Source organism: Pollachius pollachius (assembly GCF_949987615.1).
Source record: "Pollachius pollachius genome assembly, chromosome: 14".
Lineage (NCBI taxonomy): Eukaryota > Metazoa > Chordata > Actinopteri > Gadiformes > Gadidae > Pollachius > Pollachius pollachius.
The window spans coordinates 541,520-558,573 of NC_136947.1; the positions used below are offsets into that span (position 1 = coordinate 541,520).

At 49.3% G+C, this 17,054-nt stretch overlaps 1 protein-coding gene across 1 annotated transcript; it reads right to left on the reverse strand.

Moving 5' to 3' along the window:
- Positions 1-133: 133 nt before the first annotated feature.
- Positions 134-16,317, reverse strand: ahrrb (aryl-hydrocarbon receptor repressor b; the record flags this gene model as incomplete). The annotated part of the gene is made up of 10 exons (XM_079750518.1): positions 16,197-16,317; positions 15,993-16,057; positions 15,140-15,321; positions 5,636-5,769; positions 4,935-5,024; positions 2,821-2,962; positions 2,362-2,403; positions 1,996-2,129; positions 1,674-1,873; positions 134-1,154 (listed from the first exon to the last, which is right to left on the reverse strand). Exons 2-10 carry the CDS (start codon positions 16,055-16,057, stop codon positions 134-136), a joined length of 2,010 nt encoding a protein of 669 aa, XP_079606644.1. The 5' UTR covers positions 16,197-16,317.
- Positions 16,318-17,054: the final 737 nt, after the last annotated feature.

A 17,054-nucleotide genomic window follows, 5' to 3' on the forward strand; every position in this document is an offset into this window, starting at 1 on the left:
AAATACAAAAGGACAGAGTACTCCCAGAAACATACGAAAATACTTCCTTCATATCGATACACATTCCATGTAAAGAGGAGTTCTGTACAAAAAGAATGAAGGTGGGGGGGGCGGACACAGTCTGTGATGTGGCCTACTGCATGTAGACGTACTGGTTGGGCAGCTTCCCCAGAGCGTTGAGGCCGCAGAAGGCCACCGGGCCCCCGTCCCGCCTCTGGCCGTCCGACCAGGGGGGGGAGTCCAGTGGCTCCCTCTTGATGGCCGTCAGCGCCGCCCCCCTGAACTCCAGGTACCCCAGCTTGTCCGCCTCGCCCCCCCGGCTGCCGTAGCCGTTGCCCCCCGGGTAGTCCCCGGCCCCCGGCGACGGCCCCAGGGCGGAGAAGCGGTCGCAGACGGCCGGGCTCTTGCTGGAGTACAGGGACCTGGAGGAGAGCCGGGCCACGGCGCTGGCGTACAGGCACCCCCCGCTGAGGGGTCCGCTGGCGGGGTCCTCGCTGCAGCCCTTGCCCCTCTGGCAGGGGCTGTAGGGGCCGTAGAAGTCCTCCTCCGTCTTGACCTGGGGGGGGTGGTGGTGGTACGTGGAGGCCGGGGAGACGTAGGGGTGCTTCTCCCACGCGGCGCCGTACGGCCGCCGGCCGCCGCGCCCCTCCGAGTCCTCCTCCTCCTCCGTCTTGATGGCGGGGGGCTCGGGCAGCAGCAGGCCGCCGAAGCCGTCCCCCCGGCCCTCCACCCCCCCGCCGTACCTCTCTGCGGGGTCGGGGAGCCCCTCGTACGCCGGCCGGACCCCCTCCTGCCTGCACCCCCCGTTGGAGCCCGCCCGGACCCCGCAGCCCTGCCCCAGGAGGAACCCCCCCTGGGGCTTCCGGGCCGAGCCCAGCGGGCCCCGGGCGGGGTCCCAGTAGGGGAGGGGGTCCCCGGGCGGCGGGGGCGGGGCTTTGGGCCCCCCGCCGCCCGGCGAGGACAGGCAGAAGTCGAGGGGCTCCTCCTGGAGGCCCCCGCCGTGGCCCCGCAGGGCGGGGGCTCTGGGGAGCGGCGACCAGGCCCTGTGGCGGGGGCACGGCTCGGCCCGGGACCCCGGCGGGCCGGCGGTCCAGTTGAGGAGCAGGAAGTCGCTGCTGTCACCTGATCCCCGCGAGGAGAGCGGCTTCCTGTCACTACGGGGAGACAGACGGTCAATCAGGACAGACCGACCGCAGGACGGACGGACGCTGGGCAGACAATCTGCCTCGCTCTGCATCGACCTCAGGGGCAATATGGATAGGGTTGTTTTATTGATACGATATTGGCTGACATCTTATTTACATATTGGTTACCCAGCTCAGAAGGAAAGACACCAAGAAGACACACAGTCATTATCTGAATATACTCAAATCAAATTACGATTCCTTGCAACACACACGATACATATGATAACAGAGAAGTTCAGATTCCACAAGATAAATACAGATCTCAACACAACGTTGAGCTCGTCTCTTTTAAGTATCATTTCTATCCCGTTTTGTAATACAGAGAGAGAGTATTATGTTTCATTGATTGATGTATTTTAAGTAGAATATACAGTATATCGCTGCCACTTCATACTGCAATCGAAGACACAGCTGTCCTCGGCTGTGCTCCTGTTCCTGGCAATGCACCCCGTATCCCCTGGTCCCCCTGCAGCGCCCCGTGTTTACCTGCTGTCCGGGGTGTCGCCCGCGGTCCCCTTGGACTTGCTGCGGACGGCCACGCCCTTCAGCCGGAGCTCCGTGCCCGAGGGCGCGGCCAGGGGCACGGCCACGCAGAACAGAGCCAGCTGGGGGGGCAGCAGCGCCCCGGACTGTGTCCTCCTCTTCTGGCCCTGCAGGAAGCGCAAGCTGCCCTGGAACTGCATGCTCTGTGGGAATCATTCCACACATCTTCCATTCTGTCTTTGATTTGGTCACTGTGAGTTGTTGCTTTTGAACACATGAATAAATACACATGCACACACACACAGACACACACACACACACACACCAGGAAGCCGGAGGTGCTGTCCAGGAGACAGCGGACGCGGGCGATGAAGCAGCGGGTCAGGAAGGACGTCAGTTCTGACGGAACGCCGTCGGGCTCCTTGACGCTGAACATACTGCCCACCAAGAACTCCTCCCCTTAAGGCACGCACACACACGCAAGCACGCACACACACACACACACACACAAGGCACACACACACACACACACACACACAGGCACACACACAAGGCGCACGCACACGCACGCACGCACAAACACACAAGGCACACACACAGACATTTTAATATTGTATTTATTTCTATATTTCTATATGTTTATTTATGGAAAACAATGCACGATGATGACAAAAATGAAAAACAAACATACCTGTGTCAGTCAGAGCAGACATGTCCAGTGCATTGCACCCATCTTCAAATAAAAATTAAAAAAAAAGATTATAAACACTTTGAAAGTATCCATCCACAAAAGACGAGACAGATTCAAATGTTGGTTTTTAAATGGTGTAAGTGTTCCATGTGTTATGGTTTAATGTAAACCTTGTTTTTCACTGTTCATCTATGCGGGGACATTAGCTAGCAAACTGTAACTCCACTCAGTTCTGGCTCCACTTTCTGCACTCTCCTTGTAGACAGGAATACGCACAGTCCAGGAAAATCACTCAATTATAACTGAGCGCAACTTAAATCATTTTGAGGCAAGGCACGTTTTCTTCTAGAGCACCATGCAAACACAAGGCAAACACATAGCGCTTATTCTCAGAGAGGGCATTAACGGTTAGAAGTCTGGGAGTGAATGAATGTTAAGTGACTGAGTGAGTAAAGAGACCTGCTGCTCCGGGGTCTCCGGCCTGCTGAAGGGAGGCGCTCTGGGAGGCGGGCGGACTCATGGCCCAGTGGAGCTGCCGGCGGAGCTCCTGCCGCTCCTCCACGTGGATGTAGTCAAACACTTTCTGGTGCATCACGTCCGTCTGGGGAGCGCATGTGGGGAGGAGGGTTTTAAAGTCTGCCTTCACTGTCTACTGGAAACAATGTCGCTGTTGTGGTGTGAAGGCTGGTCTTTTGACATCACACTTCACATCCTCATTCTGCAATCCGTTACACCACAATAAGCGGTTTGAGTCATAGTCCGACATCATTGGTCGATAATGTGTATGTACATAAGAGTTGTGGACGTTTCTCTCGACCCTTATTGGTGATGTTGACTGCAGCTGAATGATCGCCAAACTGTGCAGTCTTTATGTATCTGTGTGACAATACAATGAAAATGAGTCTCCCACAGAAAATATGTGTTTGCTTGTTTAAACAGACCGCATTCCGAGAGCGAGAGAGAGGGAGAGAGAGCGAGAGAGCGAGAGGGAGAGAGAGAAGGAGCGAGAGAGAGCGAGAGAGAGAGAGAGAGAGAAGGAGCGAGAGAGAGAGGGGGAGAGAAGGAGCGAGAGAGAGAGAGAGAGGGAGAGAGAGAGAGAGAGCGAGAGAGGGAGAGGGAGAGGGAGAGAGAGAGAGAGAGCAAGAGAGAGGGAGCGAGCGAGAGAGGGAGAGCGAGAGGGAGCGAGGGCGAGGGCGAGCGAGAGAGGGAGAGCGAGAGCGAGCAAGAGAGCAAGAGAGAGAGAGAGAGGGAGAGGGAGAGTGAGAGGGAGAGAGAGAGAGAGAGAGAGGGAGAGGGAGAGCGAGAGAGTGAGAGCGAGAGAGAGAGAGAGGGAGATAGGATGAACAGCCATTAGTGACAGTCGCCCAACAGACCCAGCGGGGGTTCCTGTTCCCCCATTAACCCTGACATCGGGTGGTCGGCTGGCATTGTCTGAATGCTCCTGCGCGTTGACCTCTCCTCTTAACCCCCATCGCCCATTGCTTGATCGCCCCCACCCCGACCCAACCACCCACCCCTCTGTCCCACGCTAGCGAGGGGGGGGTACAGGAGGAGGAGGGAGAGGGGAGCAACAGGAACGCTATAGGATGGGAAGGAACCAAACCAGGAGAGGAGAGCCGGAGGCAACCTGGGCCAAGGAGGAGAGCTGCTGAAATGAAAGCCTGGGTGTGTGTCTGTGTACGTGTGTGTGTCTGTGTGCGTGTGTATCCACTTGCACCGACGTGTTTCAGTTCAGAGTGTCTTTGGTAATTTCTCAGTGTCTTCTCCCATCGACTCATCAGCCTACAGACGGTCCTATAGTGTACACATATAACCAATAGACGTCTCACTTTAGGACCTCCTCAACACAGGAATTGCTCCAACTCTCCTTTCCATTCTCTCACTCTCCCCCTCTTCCTCTTGTCCTTTCTCCTCACCCCCCCCCCCCCCCCCCCCTTAACTCCTCTAATTCATGGCAGTGCCTCGCGTGCCCCCCCCACCCTAAATCCGCTGGCATGTTTGGGGTAGGTCGGACAGGGCGAGGTGGGGAGGGAGCAATTGTTCTTCTAATGTTCTAATGGGTCTATCCCGCCCTCTTCCATCTCTCTCGCTCTCTTCCCAATCGCCCTTCCCCGGCCATGAGAACAACACCAGCCATGCCTTTGTTTCCATGACGATGGGAGGGTTGGAACACAACGCATTTTTTGTGTCACACGCACTTTCCAGTTACTGACGTGCATTACATACCTTGCTTTGTTCCATTTCCTGTCTCTTCCCCAGGTCTGAGACTATAGAAACCAGGGTTGAACATGTTGTGGCGCTACCATGACCTGCTTATTATTGTGGTCTGGAACCAACAAGTGAGAAACGGAAGGAGGTGTCTGGCAAAGGTGTCCGGCCCCCCCTTTATGCTTTATCATACAGTGAGCTAGAGAGGAAGGTATGGGAGACAGCGGGGAGGACGTGCAGCAAAAGGACCACGGGCAGGAATCGAACCCGGGTCGCTGCCATCAGGACGGAGGTGGTACCCCTCTACCCGGAGAGCCACTGGGGCGCCCCCTGTGGCGGTCTGAGTGCTGGAGGACAGAGGTTACCTGGTGGAAGCCCAGGTAGTCCACGATGCTGTCGGAGGCGTAGAAGATGAGCCCGTCACTCGAGATCACCAGGGCGAAGCCGGTCAGACACTGGGACCCCGAATGAACCATGTGAACAAAAAAGACCCCAATAAACCCAACCAGAACGAGACAAAGAATTCAGAACATTTATTGGAACAAAAAGAACAACAAGCTGATTCCATCAGTGGCAAAAATTAAACTTTGTCCCGCCTCCACCACATAGCTGAGAAAATATCTCTCCACCCCCCCGCCGTACCTAAACCACAGCGGCAGTTGTGGTTAAGATAAACAATATGTGAGGTTTAATAGTTTTATTGCCATTGCCTGACAACATCAAAGTGTCTCAAACTCTCATGACTGTCTCACATCTCATAACCGTCTCACATCTCATAACCGTCTCACACCATCATAACTGTCTCACGTCTCATAACCGTCTCACATCTCATAACCGTCTCACACCCTCATAACTGTCTCACGTCTCATAACCGTCTCACACCATCATAACCGTTTCACTCTCATAACTGTCTCACATCTCATAACTGTCTCACATCTCATAACTGTCTCACATCTCATAACTGACTCACATCTCATAACTGCCTCACAACTCATAACGGTCTCACATCTCGTAACTGTCTCACTGTCTCATCTCAACTGTCCTCCCTCCAGTCCGTCCTCCTCACCTCCAGCAGCATGTCGCTCTCCAGGGGACCCGGGGCCAGCAGAGGGCCGTGGAGGTGCTTGGCCGGCCCGGCTGGCTGGGTGTGACCTGGGGGACACTCTGCCCTGAGGCCCTGGCTCGGCTTCTCCTGGATGACTGGATGGAGGGGGATGTGGAGGGTAAGGTCAGAGGGCGGGAGGGAGGAGGGCAATGTGCCGCACCATGGCGGGCAGCAAAACGACGTAGCCGAGCGATAGTGAAGCAAAACATTGGACTCTTTTCAATGCGCTTTTCATGAGGGAATTTAAAGACGCTTTAGAATGGAGTTACTGGGAGGTAGAAACAAAATGCATAAATATAGGATCTCCACACACCGATATAGATATATACACAAGGCAAAATAAGTTAAGAGAGGACAGGGACGCATAAAATGCAGGGAATATGAAAGCTACACAGAAACTCACAATAGTAAAAACATGACATTTAATTACTAAAGAAAGGCTGAGAAAGAACATGTAGAAAGAACATTTGAAGAAGACATGAGACATTAGAGAAATAACTCCAAATCCTGTTTATTTATGTTACTTGACTCAGAACAGACAAACATGTGCAGGACGGGACGACAGACTAATAGACTAATGCTGGAGCAAGTCAAGAGGAAGGAACGACATCACAGAGAGGGAGAAACACACTAACGACTAACTGATGTGTGATTGATTCCACCACTTTCCATTCAGTTCATCCGCGTCGCCCTGGTTTTTCCAGCGCCAAAAACGTGCGACCACACCTCACGATGGCTCCCCATCACAAGAAGCACCCACACACACACACAAACCAACACACACACACAGACAGACAGACGCATGCACGCACACACACACACACACACAGAAGACATACCCCAGAGTAAACCAGCAGTCTGAACCAAAACACACAAACATTAAAACACACTATGGGATGAAATGCAGAAAGCAGCAGGGAGCATATGAGTCACAGCAGTGAGAGAAAGAGGAGTGATTAAGCTTTTGATTATCGTGACAAAAAAAAATCTCAGCGGTCACGCACACCCCGACGGATTGCTCCCTATTGGTACAACCCGAGAGCCTATCCGAGAGCAGGAGGGCTACATGGGCGGGGCCAACTTATTCATGGCAGTGTGGTTTAGTGCTGTGAAGAAGCAGAGTGCAGAGGGGCAGGCTGACCACTCCCCGAGAGAATGCGCTGCCTGTGGGACTTTTACTGTGGAAACTGAGATTTGAGGATAAACCAATAAAACAGTTTCGGGAAGAAAAGATCAAACTAGTTCTGACCAGGCGCAACCACAAGTTTTTGTCGTGACTCACACCTACTGCAAGTCCATCAAATAGAAGAAATAAGAGCGAAAAAATAAGGGTGTGTGTGTTTTGGGTAAGATTGGGGAGCCCCTAATATCGGCAGCCCAACTCCAACGCGGCGTCTTCCCAGTGGCCCTGTTCCCATCTCCCTTCTCAGACGTTTCTTGATACAGCAGTTTTTAAACGGCTCGGACTTAAATGAACTAAGAAAAAAACACCTCAATATGGATGGAAACCCAGAAGCAATTGACTGAAGAGACAATAACGTCTATGAAACCTATATACCAGTGGCTATTTCAATACTACCGAATGTGTACATCATTTCATCATTCATCGTTTCATCATTTGCATAATACAGTTTGACAAATGAGGTATTTCAACTTAACCAGTGTGGCGTAAAAAGGCTGAAGGAGCTCCTCATCTCGACTATCAATCGATTTTGATCCTCTTTTATTCCTGTTTTATTTTTACTTTGATACTTCGACGCGAACGAGAAGTCCCTCCTGAGTGACCAGAGCTCAGCGGCCCCGGCTGTTGGGAGCAGGGCTGACCAGGGGCCCCGCATCTCCTCCGTCCCCACGGGGGCCCCCAGCCCGGGGGCCCCCAGCCCGGGGGCCATAAGCGCTGAGAGGATCTCATTACTTGGGTCCTCAGGCGCCCCTCCTACCTCACAATCCTCCATCCATCCATCGCTGTCACCGCGTCCTCCCATACAGCCGTCTACACACAGGCTCCACCCCCCCCATCTCCCCCCACCCCCCACCCACCACCCACCACCCACCCCCACCCCGCCTCCAGCGAACACACGAAGGCTGGACTCCAGTCACGCAACCCCTGGGGGGGAGAAGTGCATGTGTTCACATCCCTATTTTTCTGTGTGTCTGTGTGTGTGTGTGTGTCTCTGTGTGTGTGTGTGTGTGTGTGTGCGTGCGTGCGCATGTGAATGTGTGCGCGCATGTGTTTTTTTATGTGTGTGCGCACATGTGTATTTTTGTGCGAGCATGTCTGTGTGTCACTGTGTGCATGTGATTGTGTGCGTGTGCGTGTGCGTGCAGCCCTCTCTAGATGGAGACGTTACAAACAACGCCAGATGCGTTAGCGAGGGTTTATCGGTTCACGACAGATACGTCGGCGAACAAATGAACCGACCGATCAACCGCCCCATGTTGTGCACTGCAGCGCGCCGATCACACACACAGATGATACCCACACGCCCCTAAGCGTACACACACACACACGCACACACACCCAGTGAGCACAGCAAGGACTGTTCTTTCTTAGGACGCTTTGAAGACCCTAGCATAGCATTGGTATTAGAAGACTTTCATGACGTCTGCTGGAACACAAACAAACCCACTGAGAAACCTTGGAGAAGGCCTCTGATGTAATGGACTGACACACACACACACACACACACACACACACGTCTTTTTGCAGTGAACTTTTCAAAAAAAGACATGCAAACACTTAACACCGAAATTGGTAAAACAACCCCAGTTGTTTCATACTTAACATCCTAACCTTGTGAATTTCCCAGGATTTCCCATTTTATAATTGTCCTCTGTTGGGCAGAATGTTTCCCTCAAAACTTAAACGGCCAATTCCCCATAAAGATCTAAAGATCATTCAGGCCAACATAATCCCCTCTCAGGCACAGTGCTCACTGAACGGCGGCTGTATGTGGGTGCATCAGGGTGCTGCCCCCCAGGGTGCTGTATGTGGGTACAGCAGGGTGCGCTGGCTGAGTTCTAGACGGCCCTCCACCGATCCTAAACTACAGGTCCCCGGACGGGTCAGATCTATAATCCTCCTTAAAGCAAAACATCACGCGAGGCCTCGTAAAGCAGGCCGGCCGGGTCTTCCTCGCGGCTTCGGCCAAACCCTTTAAGAGGAGAACGCACCAGAACAAAGCCGAGCCTTCAACCACAACAACAAAGGGCAGGGAAAAATTCATTTTACCAGCCTGGGTGTTGCACGCCACAATGACACGGTTCAACCCTGAGTCAGAATATATGGGAGAGAGAGAAGAGACCACAGGAAAAGGGTTTGTACAAGAGCTGCACAACAAACGGTTCATGAGAGAATTCAGAAGGTCTGGAACTTAGCCGGGGCACAGAGAGGTCAGGAAGGTCTGGAGATCGACAGGGCTGAGGGACCGGATTCACAAGGGTCTCATTCATCCACAGCCATTCATCCATCCATCTATTGGGTTATTGCTCCACATCACAGGGAGACGGAGAGGGCCACATGAGTTCACCGGTCTGCACGAGAGACATGGGCGAGTGAGTGAAACGCGAGAGGGATGGAGAGACCTGAGAGAGTCCAACAACCATCCTTAACAGGCCCTCCCACCTTCTTTGTGAACGGACTGTAGTGTGTGTGTGTGTGTGTGTGTGTGAGTGAGTGTGCCGATTGTAAGCTAAGTTGACAGCTCAAAGTGTTTGGGCGCTGTGAGGGGTTTCCTCACAGTGGGCTTTTAACCTGAACTGTTCAGGCCTCATTGACCACGTCCAGAGCTGTTGGGACAAACACACACACACACACACACACACACACACACACACACACACACACACACACAAGCATAGAGTCCTCTGTTGGAAGCACAACAGAGGTGCCTACACTATATCCAGCTCCTTGTCTGATTAACGGCTCCACACCCATACAGACATGTTGTTACCGGATTGAATGCACATGTTCACATACGTATGTGCACACACGTATGTGAACATACGTATGTGAACATACGTATGTGAACACACGTATGTGCACACACGTATGTGCACACACGTATGTGCACACAGAGATCAAGCATCACCACATACGGCCAAATGAATGCAAAGGAGTGTAATTAATTCAGGATCAATGACGAATATCCATAAGTGGTAAGACTGATGGTAACTGGTACAGATTGACCTATACTGGTGTTTGACCTCAGAAAAGCAGTCAATATTAAAAAAGTTGAACTAATTTCCACTACTTTATCGATTTTTTCATTCCTCTGACTATTTTGAGATCCCTCTGCTTGTAAGTTAAGAGTATTTTGAAAGCACAAACCTAAAGACCTATCTTTTATTACATGAACGGAGCTGAGACAGAACTTGAAAGGTGAATTAAATGTCATAATTTCATCCGTGTGTTTAAAAAATAAACAAATAGATGAATGGACTGCAAATGATATAGTGATGCCATCAGATTGTTTACCATCCTCCTGTCATCCTCTCTGTGTCCGTCTCTGCTCACATTTCTCTCAGGCTCATTTCTGCCTGCCGGGTCCTCTGATGCCGGTTCTGGCTCCATCGCCGACGGATCATTTTCATTGCATCGTTGAGGTCAGAACCTCAGTCTGTTCCAGTCACGCACGGCGCTGCCTGCCTCCTCCGTCACCCTGTCACTACTCCAACCAATACACCGCCCTAAAGGGGCGGGGCCCTGGTGCTGCCCGTTCACACACGCACAGGCGCACACACACACACACAGGCACATATATGTGTGAGCGCACACACGTACTCATCAACACCCACCAGTTCTAGTAGGTGGTGGGGGGTTGGAGGGCGGTGCTACTGCCTCATCAATGAAGCCCTGCCTCATCAACTGCCTCATCAATGAGCCAGTTTCGAGGTCAATTAGGCCTTGAATCCCGAATCACTCGCAATACACAACGAAGAGGGACATCTGCTGCTGATGTCTGAATAAAAGATGAGCAGATGAATTTGCCGGGATGGTGTGAAAAGTCCTCTCTCTCTCTCTCTCTCTCGGCTGGGCACCGCGTCACCACAACTCACACACAGACGCACACACAGATGGCGTCGTGCTACCAGAGGACCAGGAGAAGCGGCAGAGGTCCAGAGCTCTGCCGTGGGAGATGGTGGTGAGCTCACGTAGTATATCACATGTGTGGCCTTTACATAGTAAGGGCCAAACACGTAGCATATAGTAAGGGCCAATCCCGTAAGCTATAGTAAGGGCCAACAACATAAGACATAGTAAGGGCCAAACATGTAACATATAGTAAGGGCCAATCCCGTAAGCTATAGTAAGGGCCAACAACATAAGACATAGAAAGGGTAAATCCCATGAAAAAATAAAGTAAGGGCCGACCACGTAGGACATCAGACATGTGGCGCCATCCCATCAACGCCACAAAGGAGAGCACGGCGTCCGCAGACAACAGCCGGCCCCCAAACGGTGGCGTTTTCATCCTCCAATTAGGACCGGGTCCCTGTTGACACCGAAGCTGATGGAGCTCTTTGTGGAGCTGATAGATGAACTCATTACCACTGACCCCTGACCCCTGAGCGACGGGAAGGGGTGTGTGTTCCTCGTGTGAACGTGTCATGGTTCCCTGCTGGCGTGCGTGAGGGGGCCATGTGTGTGTGTGTGTGTGTGTGTCACCAAGCATGTTGAAGCCAATGAGCTCAGCTCTCCGCTTTAATAATTGACCTGCGTGTCAGAGTGCCTTTGTGTGTGTGTGTGTGTGTGTGTGTGTTCTGCCACCATGAGATAATGCCCCGCACCAATCAGTGTTTTCAGATGACCTGATGAGCTAACCGCTAACTCCCAAACACGGCCTGTGTTCCTCTTACTCGGTTTATTGTGTGTGTACATGAAATTCAGTCATTTGTAGTATGAAAAGTCATTATGATTAATATTCCAGGGATATGTCGTAGTTGCAGCGCAGAAAGGAGTTCAACGTACGATGTGTAGTTAAATTGATTGAAGTTGTTGGTTGACATTTTTAGCAATTCAATCTATTCTAAAGAATGGTTTTGGAAATGTTGTTCAACTGCCTTCAAATCAGATTGGATTTGTTCAATGGCAAAGAAGAGGGAAATTGACTAAAGGGATTTCTTAAATTCTTCCCCAAACTCAAGCATATTCAGCAAAGGAGACACAACGCAATCCTCTCCATCAGGTAAACTTAACGCCGTTTACAGACACGTCCCCAAAACCAGGACTTGTATTTCCACTTGAGGTCCACCAGACCAACAGCTCCTCACGCCCAGACGGAGAACCAAACCCCAGTGTTGGGCTGGTGGGGCTGTTGGCAGCCTGATCCCCGTGTGGGCCGGGCTGTATCGGGGTCACGGCTACCTCACGCGATACGGTGACAAACAAGACCCCACATGTTTTACTCTCTGCCGTCTGTCTGCCCAGGGCGTCTGTCTGCCCAGGGCGTCTGTCTGCTCAGGGCTCCACCGCTACGGCGTGTCGCGTCGTCTACCCTTGTGTGGCCGTTCACACAAGCGTGTGAGCGGGCGCTAAGTGAATTGTCTTGCTTCATGTCAAACTACTGCTAGCGCTACATGGTGTTCCTCAGAGTGAAGTCAGGGAGGGATTGAAGCCAACTTTTTTTTCTTTTTTTTAAGGAATAGGCACTTAAGTTCGGGGTTCTGTTCTAGGGCCTGGCTACAAATGGTTGATTTGATTCGGCCCTCCTAACGGAAGCACATGGGCCCTGTTTTTTTTAAGCCAAGCTGGTGCTGCAGCTCACATAAAGAACACCGGCCTTAAGGTCGAATTACGGGAATAGGAAGTTACTTTACCCTATTGGTGGCCTGTGATAAGGGACCATACAGGCACTCACTATCACGACACTGATACGCATCGGAACAAAGCTCAACTTGCGTCTGAATCACACATCCTGTCCTCAGCAACGCACGGCTTCATCCGTCTCTGCCAGACAGTGGAAAGTGACAAAAGAGATTAGAAGGGATGCTTTAACATGTTAATGTCACATGTGCAACTACTCTACTGTAAACCGCTTCACACGCAATGGAGCTAATGTGAGCGAGGGAGAGCCTTAGGTATCATGGGTTCTGCTATGAGTAGTCACGCTATTCCATCCTGCCCTCTAGGGTTGCATGGGTAAATTTCCCTCCCAATGCAACTTAATTACTGTCAATACTGTCTAATTATAAATATATACGTAAATACATTTTGTTTCCAGAACCTTAATGTTGGAGCACTAATTGCTTTATATATATATAAAATTAACGTTCTGGAAACAAAATGTATTTTTGTTTTGATGTACATCCCTTATTTTCAGATGTAAATGTTGAGAAATGCGGTCATATTGAATGAATCAGATTGCAACAATCTGAGTTGCTGCAGAGAAGCCTTCAAAAGGAAAACGATATATATCCTATCTTATCAGCCTCAGTCTTTCCTTCCTACCTTCACTGTTTATACTGCATGACTCAACCTCCAGGCCAACAGGATGAACCCATGTGGTGAATGGGAGAGCAGATTGGGGTCTTTAAGGCCTGGCAGAGTGGAACTGAGGTGAGCCCTTTATATTGCAAACACAAGCTAGGGTCTAATATAAGGTGATAAATCAATGTAAGCCCTACGAGAGACTTCTAGGATGGATGTGTAGCCTCTAGTTTCAGAGCATGAACCCAAACCCTATTAAATAATGTATAAATTAATACCTTAGTTAACATGAATATTATACCTGGACCATTAGCAAACTGTTAATTAACTTATTAAGGTACCGCTATTTAATAGTAAGTTCATGCTTATTACTGCATTCGATTATGTGGCTTAATGATTAATCGATGGATTCTAAAGTGTAACCAAAGCGCCTGAAAAAAGAAGTGGATTCTGAAGTGAAGGATTCCGCTGAGCGACCGCAGGATGGCGGCCGTTACCCATGAGCCACCGCTGCGGGGCAAGGGTTCGGAACAGCAAAGTCATGTGTGACCTAGCAGGGTAGAAGCCGTGCGGCCGCTCCGACTCACGTCCCGTCATGTTGCAGTCGGTCTTCTGTGTGATGTGAGTGAAAAGGACAGCGGGATATCTGCTGTCCTTCGGGATACGCTGAGCTGCTCACTTCAAGGAGGGTGAGCACAGCAGCACCGTGATCCGATCGCGTTCATACCAGGTCCTTTAGCACAAGTCCTGGTGGTTGGGGACGCCTCTGCATACTTTTTTTGTATATTCACCATTTATATTTACCATTTATATTTGCACAAGTCATTCCAGCTTCTGCCATCAGGCCGCCGATATAGAGTACCCCTATCTAAGAAAACACACACACAAACTCATTCATACCCATTGCCATAAACAGCTTAAATAAACAATGAACAATGGACAAATTAACCCTGACGTCACTTTACACATATCCAAAGCTTTTATCTTGTTTATTTTTACAGTTTTTAATATTTATACTTGTTTCAAGATCTATACACACTATGTGTGCTCTCAGAAATCAATGTTGTATGACTGCTTATCAGTACATTGTCCTGTTTGTATGTCGAGCCACGTCAAAGAGGATTTTCTGTTACGACAGACAATAAAGTTTTCTGAATCTGAATCTGAATATATAATATATCACATGGCTATTGTTAAAGTGTTTACATTATACACGGTACATTTATATTGGAAGGAGAAAATGAGTTGGGGTTGTTTCTGTGCAGTGTCATTTCACTTCAAGCGACTGAATAGTAGTATGCTTGGATGTTGATTGAAATGTTGCATTTTTTGTATAAGTTTGGAAGAAAATGTGCAAAGATTAAAATAATGTAAATAACATGAACAAAACGTTCCTTATTCAGTAGTGAGTCCCCTATCCGTCACTACCCGTCCGTTGAACATGAATGGAAAGGGTCTACAGGCAGGGCCTCAAAGACTGGGGGAGCTGATGTTACGCTCAGGCCTCTGTTCAGAGTTTATAGGAAAAAAGATTGGCCATTCCATCCCTACTTTGTATGAAGATGAAAACACATTCCTATATATTTGGAGGAATGGAATATGATGAGGGAATACGATGATTGCACTACAATAAAGTGTTTTTCCGCATGTAAACACTGATATAAGAACAAAAATAGAGATGCAATCTGAACCTACAAGTGAATACAGAACCATATCTGGTGAAACAGGGCTTCTGTGAGGATGTTTCTAATTGCCAGTCACCTGTACCAATCACAGACAAATAGACCAGTAGATAACCTCAGTCTACTACAAATAGTGCTAGGGGTTACAGGTCCTGCCTTGTATTCTACTACGAGGGGTATTGTGCGTGCAGTGGGCTGATGGTTCATTTATGTTTTCCAATGGGTTGGTTTAGGGTGTGATTGCCAACCCTGTGCCAAATTCCCCCACAGGGAAATCCAGTTATATTCTATTACATTAAGGCCACAGTTGGCACACACACCTGCACACACATTTTGCCGTACCTGACCACTGACCTTGGAAGAAGCTTTTGACCTTGAGGTAGGACACGGCCAGGCGTAGCACCGACAGCTTGTCCAGCTTGGAGATGACGTCTGGGCTGAAGGGCAGCATGCCAGCCAGCCGGTCCAGCTCCGCGTTCAGCCGGTCTCGGTGTCTCTTGGACGGGTTGGTCTTCACGCTCGCCACAGACTGCTTCCTGCAGGGATCCAATCACAGGACAGGAAGGGAGTGAATTGAGAAGCAGAGGAATGTCATCTGTGTTTTTATTTGTTTGGGGAGCTTCTTTTGAGGACAGGACCATCTTGTTTTAACCACTTAGAGCGAGAAGTTTACGGTGCATGGGAAAACTTTGTGTCCTATATCAAAACTTTATCTTGAATGTTCAAAAGTAAACTGTCAACTACTACTAATACATGGCTAAACCAAAGTTAAAGTTCACGGCATGCCATAATTATAGGATTATTTATTTAAAATGTTTATTATATATTTCTGAAAAGCGAAATTTTATACAGGCTAAAATATACAAATGTATCCAATATAAAGACGCCAGACCAAAGGTGCTGCAGTTCATTAATAAACTTTTTATTAGTTATTAGTTTAAAAGTAATAGTATTATTCTAAATTATTTTATGTATGTTGATATGGGTTTAGATTCATGCAGGATATTCTGTTATTACAGGGTTTTTGGGCATGAACAAATAAACAAGTTTTGTTTTAGTTTCAAAAAAAGTCAGTCATCGTTAACCATCTCTTCCTCCGGAAAACATGCCCACAGACTAGAACCAGAAAAAAAAGGAAATGATGCCCGCCACAAAGATTTGCCTAATTCCTTAAAATAGACAATAACATGCGGAACATCAACTCAACTGTTTTTGGACGGGTTTCCTTCTCTTTCGACCAGCGTACAGACACTCTCCCGGTGGAATCATCATCTGGTGATAAAATATAACAAATACAAAAACAGACATTTCGGTATCATGAAAATAAAATACAAAATATATACCATCATATTTTAAAATTGTCATTAATGACTTCGAACTATAAAAGAATGATAATAAAAAAAGTTCTTACCTGAATCGTTTGAAACGTCCAGTAATTCAAATTAAAACAAAGTGTAGTTCAACTATCTGGTCCAAAATGTTGTTAAAGTTACAAAAGCTTCAGGATCAATGCAAATGTAGTTGCACAATGCTCTGGGAAGAGATGCAGCTGTAAAACGGGCTTGATTGAGATGCTTAAATGCAGTGACAGGGCAGGGCTGCCTTTTAAGCGTACTCCTATTGCAGGTGGCGGGTTGAATCTCATTGACCCCCCCCCCCCCCCCCCCCCCCTTGCGTCTTTCGCACGCAACCTTCCTCGGCACGCGAGGAGGAGGGCTCCCGTGAGCTCATCCACGAGCACGCGCTTCCTCTGGGGACTGGAGCGGCGGACGCGCCGCTGCCATCCTCCTTCAGGCCAGGGATGGTCACAACGGACCGCGCCTCGCACCGTGCGGATGGAGAAGGAAGTGGTCGGGATGTATTCGGTTCAGCATTGTTTTGTTGACGTGTGGTGAGTGTGCAGGCATTTCCATTGTTTGATGTAGGCCTACTTGTAGTTTAAACTTCAAATATGTATATAACGTTAACACTACTGTATCCACCACTACTGTGGATAAGTGCGTTCATTGCTAAAAGTAGGCTACGTATTCGTAGTCAGCGAGTAGTGCCTCTACTTATAAAAGCAATAACATTACTCTGGGTAGAATGTTTATGGTGCATTATATATATTTGAGAAAAGCTATAATAGATTACATATAAAACAAATAGCATTAATAGTGAAATGCATTGCCGTTTCATCTGGGCAGTCGTAGGCCACCCGGTTTGCCCTCGAAGCATACGGATAGCGACAGCACCACCACCCCCACACTATTCTGACAGGCCAATATAA